The sequence below is a fragment of the Canis lupus genome, chromosome 10 (genome assembly GCF_011100685.1).
Source record: "Canis lupus familiaris isolate Mischka breed German Shepherd chromosome 10, alternate assembly UU_Cfam_GSD_1.0, whole genome shotgun sequence".
NCBI lineage: Eukaryota > Metazoa > Chordata > Mammalia > Carnivora > Canidae > Canis > Canis lupus.
Genome location: NC_049231.1, coordinates 31,679,799 through 31,691,807, shown reverse-complemented (window position 1 = coordinate 31,691,807; position 12,009 = coordinate 31,679,799). Strand labels below are relative to the sequence as shown.

At 45.0% G+C, this 12,009-nt stretch overlaps 2 protein-coding genes across 4 annotated transcripts in view; one reads left to right on the top strand and one right to left on the bottom strand.

Annotated features, from left to right (window-relative positions):
• The window catches only part of TIMP3 (TIMP metallopeptidase inhibitor 3), a 54,150-nt gene extending 47,165 nt beyond the window's left edge, over positions 1–6,985 (top strand). Inside the window, 3 exon segments of the mRNA NM_001284439.1 lie at positions 4,619–4,730; positions 5,385–5,506; positions 6,583–6,985. Coding sequence (NP_001271368.1) covers positions 4,619–4,730; positions 5,385–5,506; positions 6,583–6,780 — 432 coding nt within the window. The 3' untranslated portion in view covers positions 6,781–6,985.
• The window catches only part of SYN3 (synapsin III), a 453,900-nt gene that overhangs the window by 293,914 nt on the left and 147,977 nt on the right, over positions 1–12,009 (bottom strand). The gene's annotated exons all lie outside the window — the stretch shown is intronic.

Below are 12,009 nucleotides of genomic sequence, written 5' to 3'. Positions count from 1 at the left end.
GTTCTGGTGGATTAGAGAGTCTACCCAAGAGAGTCAGACGGGGTGAGCAAGGGCTCCCTTAGAACAGGACTAAAGGAGCTCGGAGAACGTGAGAATTTGAGCCACCCTGTCTCAGAGTTCCCACCTCCTCCCCCCTTGAACTTCTCACCTGGAGTAAAGGTGGGCAGCCCCAATCCCATATGCTAATTCCAGAACCTTTGGTCAATGTCATAGCCCTATCTTGAGTGGGCAGAGACCCATAGGTGTGTGTGTGGGGTAGTGTTTGAATGTTAGGGGAACTTATTACAAACCCAGACTTGGAGATTAGCTGGAGCAGAGGCACTGGGCTATAGTGCAAAGGTAGAAGTTGCCAGAATTGATTAATCTATCAGGACCTTATATCCTATCAGGACCATGAGAAAGCAGTCTGCTTTGCCAGGAGCTGCAGTTTGTGCAGTGGAGATATGCTCCCAGGCTGGCGCAGTAGGGGACAACACGTGGGGAACATTATGTCCTAGATGGTCCTGGAGGGGCGGGGGTCCCAAGGGGAGGCCCACTGGTCATGTGCTTTGCATGTCCTGACTCTGGGCAGGACAGATTTGCTGGGCAATTGGAATGTTTGGTCCCTGGGGACTTCCTTCCTTTAGTGGTTTATCTAATCAAATGAGCACTATTGCAAGGTCTTGCCTTTGAAGCTCCAGCTGGAAGCTTCTCCAGCCCACAGGGAGCCATTTTCCTCCTTCTTGATGCCTGTAACTCTTTCTGGCCTGGGTCTCTCAGCTAGCCCTCAACAGAGACTGCCTGCATTCTCACGTGCTTGGCCGCTCTGTTAGACAGCGTATTCTTTAAGAAAAAGACTTCTCTCTTATAGAGAAAGAAAGACTTTGGTAGCACACTTGGTATCTCAGTCAAGTATCTAATGTCTCTGAAACTCAGTTGCTTGGTCTGCATATGAGAATAAGTTGTGGGTTTAAAGGAGTTCATGATGTAAAGGAGCATTCAGGACAGTGCTCATCTCTGGCAGGCATGCCAGAAATACTTGACATAATGGTGATTATTTCATGCTGTCAAGGTAAAGACCAGCCATTCTATAAGAAATATTCAAAGCCCCCAGATTCAGAAACTTCTTTCTTACATTATTTGTCCCTTCACCTCAAGGGAAGCTAACTTCTTCAAACTTTTGTGTACATACTACCAAGAGGGAAGGCCCAGAGGCTTACAGAATCCAATGAGGTATGTGTCTAGAAATGATAGAACATTACTCAGCCTTAAAAAAAGGACAGCTTATCATTTGTGACAACATGGATGAACCTGGAGGACCTTATGCTAAAAATAAGCCAGACACAGAAAGACAGATACAGCATAAGCTCACTTTTATGTGGAATCTAAAAAAGTGGAACTCACAGTTGAACTTCTTATGGAAGCAGAATGGTGGTCACTAGGGGCTGGGAGGTGATGGAAATGGGGATATGTTGGTCAAAAGGTAAAAAGTTCCATTTCTACAGAACTAAGATGAGTAAGGTCTGGACACCTAATACACAGCATGGTGTGCATTATAATAGTTAATAATCCCATATTGAATCCTAGAAATTTGCTAAGAGAATCACACACACACAAAAGGTAACTCTGTGAGTGTGTGAATTATCTTGGTTGTGGTGACCATTTCACAACATATACAGACATTAAAACATCACATTACATCCTAAATATATGCATTTCTATTTGTCAATCATACCTCAATAAAGCTGGAAAAAGAGAGAAAGAGAGAACACAACCTGCTTAGTTTTAAGTTCCAAATCAGCTTTAAACTCCTGCATTAAGAGATAAGGTTGGGCAAAGAGACATAGAAAGCAGAGGACCAAACTTTTCCTTTGCCAATATGAATTTCGGTAGAGCTAGTTTTAAGACAATTTTTGGCGAATGTTGTGCACCAAGTACTATTCTAAGTCATTTATTTCTCAGAAACACCTTATGAAGTAAATACTTTGCCCCATTTTATGGGTAAAGAAACTGAGACTCAAGGAGGTTAAGTAGCTTTCCAAGTGGCTAATACGTGGCAGGGACAACGTTCAGATTGGCTGTCTGTCTCCAGAACCTGAGTTTACCATTAATCCTCCAGTGCTTTGACTGGATTAGATTACCTTTAACGTTTTTTCCAATTCTCAGATTCTATGATTCTCTGATGTCAGCACATTACAAACCAATCGCAACCCTCCTAAATTTGTCAAACCAATTCTCAGTCTCTATGAATACAGACTTAATGATACTTTCAGGGTCGATATTTAGGTCAAGATGGGATTATTATAAAGAAAAGATAACAAAATGAGTACAATCTGCTTTACCATATTGTTAAGCTCAGAATTGACCCTAAAAGACAGCACTGTGCTTGTCAGACCTAATTGTTCACAGTGCATTAAAGTTTTGATTCTGCATCCAAGTGCTATAAGCCATGTTGAAATCAAAATTCCTCCTAATTCAAAAGGAGTGAGAACTCAACTGAGCAGCTGAAGTCACTGGACCTTACACAGGGCCTTAATCCTCACTCATGAAGCAGGGAGGACATGAAGGGGAAAGACTGACAAGGATGTACTGAGGCTCTAACGGCCTAGGTCCAAAGGACCTAGCGTGAGGACTGAGTTGAAGCATTGCCAGGAACTCAAGGAAGAGCCACTCCAGAGGAGAAGCTGCTGGGCACAGGAGAGAGTGTAAGGAATGTTCTTTGAAGGCCCACTTAATGGCATGCACACAGCAGTGCTCTTAAGCATGGTTCCTGTTAAAGCCAGAGAGGCACCATCCATCACTGAGGAAGTGGGGAGTATGTACGATCTGACCCGCCCCTGATCCCCTGCAGCATAATTGAAAACTGAATGTGGACAGCAGTTCTCACAGTGCTTGGCTGCATTTCCTCATTCAGCTGGTGAGCCTCTCAAGAGAAGAGGGTTAAAAGAGAGGCCAGGTAAATTAAAACCATCTGCACTGATGGTTGCACACAATTAGAACAATGTTCCCCTTAAAAAGGCAGAGGCTCCCAAACTCTGTGAGTCCAGGAGACCCTCTATGATGGTGGAGGTCCTTGTGGACCACCTACCCCCACCAGCCAGTCCCCACTTAAAAGAAAATAAGGAGAAAACCCAGGAAGTTATTACAAATGGGAGGCACTTAGATGAGACATCAATGAGAGGATGTCTGGCTTCTTATTAATTACCATAAGTAAATTAATAACGCATGCCAGGAACTAAGGGAGAGACATTGTCCTGTTGTAAACTCTTGGAGAGCACCAGCCATCCAGGGCTTGTGTGCTCTGAGAACCAGGGGGATAATGGGATTGGGCCATACCTTGGTGTCCTCTCCTACCCTCGCCAGCTCACACACAGTTAATAGAGTTTTCTCAACAGATCTGAACCCGTGTAAGACTCGTGGTCTTGACATGGAATCACCATGCGGGTTCAGCTTCATTATGTTCACACCAGTGGCTCTGAGCACATGCAGATAAAGGAGGCACAACAGCTATAAATAGCATTTGCCTGTATCAGAGGCCTTTGGGCATGAACTTGTGAGACCACAGTGAGAGAGAGCATAGGATAATGGTTAAGAGCATGGATTCTGGAGCAGATTCTCTGGTCTGGAATCCTATCTCTGCCATTTGCCAACCGTATGGCCTTAGAGAAGCCACTTGACCTGTCTGGCGCTCAGGCTCCTCATCTATAAAATAAGCCTAAACAGTTCTTGCCTCGTGGGGCTGTCATGGGGATTAAGTGGGTTAATATTAGAGGAGTAATTCTCAACTTTGGTACTACTGACATTTGGGGCCAGATAGTTCTTTGCTGTGGGGGCTGTGTGGCTGATTGTCAGCTGTGACAATCAAAAATGTCTCCAGACATTGCCAAATGTCTCCTGGGGTGGGGGTAAAACTGCCTCCCATTGAGAACCACCGTCTTAGATTATGTTGTAGATAAAAATGGCCAAATATCAGCATATTCATTCAGTTCAACTTTATAAAGTGTTCAGTTAAAAATCAAGAAATTTTGTATATGTGTTTATATGCTTTGTCTGGGGTAAAGGAACCCAGTGCTTTCAACAGATGCTCAGAAAAAGAAAAGCATGGAGAATACTGGCCTGAGTTCAACTTTATCAACCAAACAATTTCTGAGTCTTTGTCTGTAAAATGGGTACAATAATACCTACTTCCATCAGTTCTTGGGAGGAAACAATGAGGGGAATGTAAGTGGAATGCTTTTATACACTGAGAAATGTCACAGAGATGTCATTAGAAGGCTAGCCAGCTACCTTCTTAGAACTTGGGGGCCAAGGTTGGTGAGGCAGGCAGGACTCCTTTCACAACAAATTCTTTGGATTTCTGAAAAGGTGTTGGGATATGAGAAGAGTATATGTCTGGTACAGTGTTGTGGAAATGCTGGAATGGGCATTGTGACTGGCTGGATGGGAAGGTTTCTCTGGGAAGGCACCAGACAAGAGGAGACTAGATGGCTTTATCTGAAGTGAAAGCCCTGGGGTGGGTAAATCAGTGACTGACCACACTATGGTAGATTAGGGGAGTCACATCTCCACAGAATACATGACAGCATGCTTTCTTTTCTGAGCCCTGGTCCTTCTCTCATGACATTCCTTCTGCCCACAGATGTACCGAGGCTTCACCAAGATGCCCCACGTGCAGTACATCCACACAGAAGCTTCTGAAAGTCTCTGTGGCCTTAAGCTAGAGGTCAACAAGTACCAGTACCTGCTGACAGGTAACAGCCAACTCTAGCATCTAGGCCAGGGTTTGGCTAAGGTCCACCAGTCATTTGCTTCAGAAGGATAGAGAAGGAGGAGCAGGCCCAGAAGTATCCTTAGGACCCTGGCCACATGCCCAGTGAATTGTAAGGAATATCTTGTGTAGAGTGCACCTTGCTTGACCTGTGGTGGGAACTCAAAGCTCTACATTGAGGCTGGGTTTAGTCTCATCTCCACCACTGGCTCCAAGGAGGAAATGTAGTTTTGTTTTGCCTAGTTTTGCAGTTTCTCATTACTTCATATATATAAAGGGATTGCTAGTACCTGTTCCTCTATACCTCATAGTCAACATATTTATTGGGTCTATCTTTGAAAGCTGCCCACCTTCAAGCAGTCAATGTAGAAAAGGAAAAAATGAGACCAAAACCAAGAAACCACTGATGAGAGAAGGGATGAGTTAGCCTTAATCCCAGCTCTGGAATTTCATGGGTTTAAGATCTTCTGCAAATGGGGGCAGATTTTTGGCTTCAAAGGTATTGGGAAGGATGAAATAAAATCATAGGACTGGCAAGTACTTAGCACAGTACCTGGTCTAAGGACGTGAGAATTCTTTCACCTGTGGCTGGACTCTGGACAAAACAACTCTCCCCTTGTCCTCTTTTCTCCTCTAGGCCGCGTCTATGATGGTAAGATGTACACAGGACTATGCAACTTTGTGGAGAGGTGGGACCAGCTCACCCTCTCCCAGCGCAAGGGGCTCAACTACAGGTATCACCTGGGCTGTAACTGCAAGGTAAGCCCTGGAGACGGCAGGCAGGGGTAGTGCTGGCTCACAGCCCCAGAAACGCCAGTTCCTGCAGTACTGGGCACCGAGCCCTTGTATACATGGCCATATGTCCTCGAGGACATACATGTCAGGCCAGGGCAGAAGGGCAGGTCTGCACAAGGGTGGTAAGGAATGTTGCTCCCAGGCTGAGCAATGAGGAAGGCAGGGGAAGAATGCCTCTCTGCTGGAATCTGGTGTCTCCATGCTGCCCACTTGGCAGCTGCTGGGGCACAAGGACTCTTCAGCACCCCTGGCCCCTCCTGTAGTTCAAGGTTGTGGCAGGTATAAGATCCTTACGCTCAGGTCTTGTCAAGCAGTCCCAAGTGGGCTTACCAGGGCAGCTGCTTCATTGGTGGCCCCTGCCGCAGGTGAGCGAGCTGGCTCAGGACTGCTGATACCACATGCTGCAGAAGGTCACTCTTTAATCAGGCCCAACTCCTTGACTCAAGCACAGCGCCATGGCACACAGCTTTCCTGCTGTGGGAGTGAGCGACACAATTCTCTCACTAATTCTCATAACAACTCTGTACGGTTTTAATTACCACTCTGCTCATTTTGCAGATGAGAAAACAGAGGCTCAGAAAGCTTAAGTTAATTAGCCCTAGGTCACACAGCTCACTGAGTCCGATTTCTCTCCTAGGGCAGCTGGATGCCCATACTTTATACTTTAATCTTACTTCCTCAATTCCCACAACAGCTGAGATCACACATCCTTGCCTGTTGCCATTTGAGAAGGAAAAGTTCTCTCAAATGTTTAATTCCACCACTCTCTGGCTGTGAAACCTGGAGCAGGTTACTTAACCCCTCTGAGCCTCTATTTTCTCATCTATAAAGGAAATAAATCTGTTATGAGAACTAAAGAGAATAACATAGAAGCACTGAGCAGAATATCTGGTATACAATGGTGCTTAGTAAGTGTTAGTGAATGTTACTCTATTTTACTAAGGGAGTGATGTGCCTAGGCTCCACCTACACTGGTGTGAATCTAGACTTGGGTCCACCATGGCAGAGCCCACCAACCATTGGCTGTTATTTAATTGCAGATCAAATCCTGCTACTACCTGCCTTGCTTTGTGACCTCCAAGAACGAGTGCCTCTGGACCGACATGCTCTCCAATTTTGGCTACCCTGGCTACCAGTCCAAACATTATGCCTGCATCCGGCAGAAGGGTGGCTACTGCAGCTGGTACCGAGGATGGGCGCCCCCAGACAAAAGCATCATCAATGCCACAGACCCCTGAGCACCAGACCCTGCCCCACCTCACCTCCCTCCCTTCTCGCTGAGCTTCCCTCGGACACTAACTCTTCCCAGATGATGACAATGACATTAGTGCCTGTTTTCTTGCAAATTTAGCACTTCGAACACTTAAGGAAAAGTCTATGCTGTCATATGGAGTTTATTTGGAACCATCCTCCTGGCCCCACCCTACCCGTTCTTTTTGGCCTTGACATCACCCATTTCCACGTGGGAATTTTTGGTGCCATGCCAGGAAGAATGAGGAATGTACACTCCTCTTCTTCGTGATAATATAATCTATTTTTTTAGGAAAACAAAAATCGAAAAACTATCCCATTTGGGCATTGTAACACATACCCCTCTCTCTTCTTCCCCACCTCACCATCTCCAAGATCCTTTTCTCTTGGCCCTTCTCCACCCAGGACATAAAAGACACAGACAAGGAAGTTGCTAAGAGGTGAACCATTTTAGGAGCAGTCCAGGGCAGCAAGCAGATAGACTCAAGGTACACAGAAGATCTTATACACTGAGGAGATGCTACTGCATGTCCCAACCAGACTGTGTCTGTCTGTGTCTGCACATAAGAGTGAGGGAGGGAAGAAAGAGACTGCAGGAGAGGGTCTGAGAAGATACAGCACACACAGTTCCCCCAGCCCAGTGCCGCTTGGGTTGACCAGATGTTTCTGAGTCTGGGGTAAGCAGCCAGACCAGAATAACAGAACTTTCTTAGTTGATGAAGACTTAAACATCTGCCTGAGGTTAGGAGGCAATTTGCCTGCCTTGTACAAAAGCTCAGGTGAAAGACTGAGATGAATGTCTTTCCTCTCTCTATCTCCCACAAGACTTCCTCCTGGAAAACTCTTTGGTAGATTTGGCCAGGAGCTTACCTTTATGTAAATTGGAGGAATACATGCACCATACACTATCCACAGATATAGCCTAAGTAGATTTGGGTAGAGAGTACTATTTCCAAAGTAGGGTTTAGCTCACCTAGGGGGATGTGTTTGTATACACATTTGCATATACCCACACGGGGACATAAGCTAATTTTTTACAGGACACAGAATTCTGTTCAATGCTGTTAAATATGCCAGTAGTATAATCTCTTCTATTTTGTTGTCATTGCTTGTTTGAAGAAAATCATGACATTCCAAGTTGACTTTTTTTTTCATTTTAATTAAAATTTGAAATTCTGAACACCCTCAACATCCTTCTAACTGGGGTCATCTGACCTCTGTCCCTCTCCTTTTCTCCTGCTTCATGTTTGGGGCCTTCATTTAATTGCCTTATTGGCTTAGCTCAGGTGGGAGATGAGAGTTAGTGTGGGTCAGGGGTCTGGGCACAGGAGGGAAAGCTGCAAAGTGTCCTGCCTCAGCTAGATGGCCATTTTCCTGGGTTTCAGGACAGCCTGCTCTTTTTGCCCCAGCTCACTGGTGGGCGAACACCATTCCTGAGGTCCTTACCTCATGGGATTAAAATCGGTGGTCATTGGGGAAGCCTGACTCTGCAATCCGCTGTAGAGTTTTTGTTGTGTTTTTTGAAATAAAACTATAATATAAGTTATCCGATTAAATAAAAGTATTTTAAGTTTAAGTGTTGAAAGTGAGATGCCAAGAGTAGGTGATAATGTATATTTTACTGATTTGGGGATGGTAGGATGGTGACATTTAACATGATTGCTCTCTTTTTTCAGATTATGGGTATTTATCCTCTTAGTATTTGTATCTTCAGTTCATTCCACTTTAGGAAACAGAGCTGCCAATTGAAATAGGAGAAAAAAAAAGCAGACAACACATTGTGATGTCTTGCGTACACACACACACACGCACACACACACGCACGCACAAATGCCCAGGCAAGGTGTTCGGCAGAACTCCTCAGTGGGAAGGCAGTACAGGCATCTGGCTTCTGTGGGATCTATTTTATTATCTTATATCTGTTACCTTATAATCATGCCATCTGGCAGGTGAGAAATGGGAGGCTTTGTCCCTCTCAATGCAGCAGTGTAAGCAAAAGGATCTGAGGTCAGCAGGCCAGTGGTTTTTAAGGAGTAAGCCCCAGCGTTGGTGTCCTGAGATTTTATTGATTTCAACCTTGAAGTCTTATAAGGTGGACCCCCTGACCCAACCCACACAAGTGCCCTCCCACAAATGGACATCAGTATCCCCTCCATGAAGCATTGGTGATTCTTGGTCCCTGGTGGGGCCACCTCCACTCACACAAGGCGGGACCTGGGGTGAGGCCTGAGAGTGAGTCATATCTGAAGTTTCCTTGCAGAAATGCTGGTGGAACCACAGTCCCATCTGTCAGGCCCTGGCGAAGAGAACAGCAGGTCCTGGGCAAAGAAGGGTCCTTTGCAAAGCAATGTTGGCAGAGGGCGGTTTTTGAGCTTTCTATAAGCTATAGCTTTGTTTATTTCACCTGTTCACTTACTGTATAATTTAAAATCATTTATGTAGCTGAGACACTTCCGTATTTCAATCATATCGTGAACGTTTTATTTTGCTAAATCTTGTGTCATGTGTAGGCTTTAATATGTGTACATTGTGTTTAAGAGAAAAAAAAATGAAACCCACATGCCGCCATTTTCCTGAATCAAATTCTAACGTGGAATGGAGGGTAAAATACTTCTACTGTGCAGGCAGCTTGACTGGCAAACTGGAGAAATGAGGAGCAACTAGCACTTGAGACTCATCCAACCTCCTCCCTTTGTTGGCAACCCAGTGCTTTCTGGAGTAGGAAGTAGGAAGAGAAAACAGCAAGTTACATTCATGTCCTCGCTCTATATCAACTGGCACTGGGCAGTCTGCTGGCCATTCCCATTCTTTGTCCCCAACTTGACCACCCAATTAGGAAGCCATGATTTCTCCTAAAAATCCAGGGCCATGGGAGCTATGATTCCAAGATCTCTTGACCTCATCTGGCCATCTCTTCTGCCTCCCTATCCAGAAAGCACTATACCCAGCCTCTCTCCTCTCAGGCCTATGCTCCATCTGGTTAGTAGATAATGCTGGAGACTCTTGTCCTTTACTGTCACTCAGCTCCAGGCCTATATCATGGCAGTTGAGATACAGCCCATGAGCACCATTTTTCATATAATGATTCTTGAGCAATTAAAGAAACAAATGACTTATTGGAACAATCCTGTCTCAGAGACACTGTGGTCTCCTGGGAGATAGTACCCTCCTCTGCTCCAGCCTTTCATCTTGGGTTTGATGGTCGCTGATATGGATTACCCCAGGCTGGCACCCTAGTGTTTGTCTCCTGGCTACCAAAAGGAAAAAGATCACTACAATAGTTTTACACAAAGAAAAAACTTTAAAAATCTGATGACTATAAGCAAAAAAAAATGTGGGAGTGTAGGGGAGGTGGATGTCAACAATCCCCAAGTTGGCTCTTGGGAGTTGTGAAGGAGGGTAAGAACTTAAAGACCAGGTCATGCTTTGAGGGGAGGGGCTTCATAGATTCTCCCAGGCTCTCACCTTTCCCCTTAGCCAGTCTGCTGTCCTGAGACCCAGAAGTGATGGAGAGAAACCAACCAGAGAAAACCCTATCTGGAAGGAATGTATTTGTTGCTAAATTTTGTAGCACTGTTTACAGTTTTCCTCCATGTTATTTATGAATTTTATATTCCGTGAATGTATATTGTCTGTAATGTTGCATAATGTTCACTTTTTATAGTGTGTCCTTTATTCTAAACAGTAAAATGGTTTTATTTCTATCACACACCTGTAGTCTCTTGCCTGTTTATCCTGACTGTCCTTAAGGGTAATATGGACAGCAGAGGGCTTTGGAAGCTGGTCCCTCCTGTCCTGGCTGCAGGCCCATGCACGTTCTCCTCCCTTCATCCACTTCTACAGCTTCAGCCTACCCAGCTCCAGTCCTTTCTCAAGAAAGGAGCGATTTCAGGAGAGGCTTTCTAGATTTCCTTCTGACTGCTAATCCAGCCTTGAGCTTGCTCCCTGATTCCATGGTCAGGGTTCTCCATAACTCTATAGAATCTGGATCTCAATCTAATTAACTGTTGGTAAGTAGTACAGGTATTTCCAGTTGGAAGCCCTGGTATGGCTTTCCCTGTTTTCTTCCTAAGAATCTTACACCACGGAAATGAGAACAAAAGGTTGCAAATATCAGTACCTGATGCCAAATACCTACCTGAATTCCAACTATGGCTTGGCCTAGTTGGGAATGCCAGGAACTCAAGAGGTCCCACTAGCAGGTGAGCCCCTCTCAGAGCTTACAACTGGATCTGTCATCCTCAATGGGCTGGGTTGGCTGCAGACCCCTCACCCAACTTTCATCCCATTGTTGACAATTTTCCAGGGTATAACTTTTGCCCCTATTTTAAGCTAGTCTACTTTGATCACCAATTGTATATGAGGCACAGCACTCTCTCTATATGATTACATTAAACTTCAACAACCCAATGAGGTTGCCCCACTGTCCTCCATAGTTTCCAGCTGAGGGAGCCAAGATTCAGAGGAAGCCAAGACTCAGAGGAAGCCAAGACCATTCATTGCTCAAGACCTAGTACGCTGGCAGACTAGGATTCAAACTCATTCTGGTTTGGTAATAAACCTTGAAGTTTCTCTACTGTGTTCATGCTTTTTTGGAATATGCCAGGTTCCACAAACCCTTCTTATCCAAGCAGCATATCCTGGATTTGATGACTCTTAGCAGATCAGATAGAAGGGAAAGATAATCAATGGAAAAACCTCTCTGCCTGTTTAGACTGCTCCTTCTTGGAGCCTACAGTCCTACCCATCATTGTCTCAAAACAGAATTTTCTAGGTCAGCAGCCTGAGCTTGGGATTCTACAAACAGGCCACAGTCCCCAGCTGAGACATTTGGATACCCTATTAACTACCCTGTTTCCCAAGATTCACATTCCTTACATGGCAAGCATGGGGCCAGGGCCCTGCATTTCTTTGATCAGTTTAGGAAGACCACCAAAACACACAAGCAGATGCATCACAGGTTATTTCCAGCTGCACAGAACTCTTCCACCCAATTTCTTCTGGTTGTAGGATGGAGAGTTCACCACCCTATTCAGAAAGATGTTAACCTTCCCACCCAGCTGTCCTCCAAATGAGAGGCTCTACCATGTGCTCCAAGTGAAGCTCCAACCACTTCCCAGAGACAACCTCAGGTACATCCAAAAGTCAATATGCAAAGAGAACATACAGAGAAACTGCTCTTCAACAATCAACACAAATAAAATATTACTGTTTTT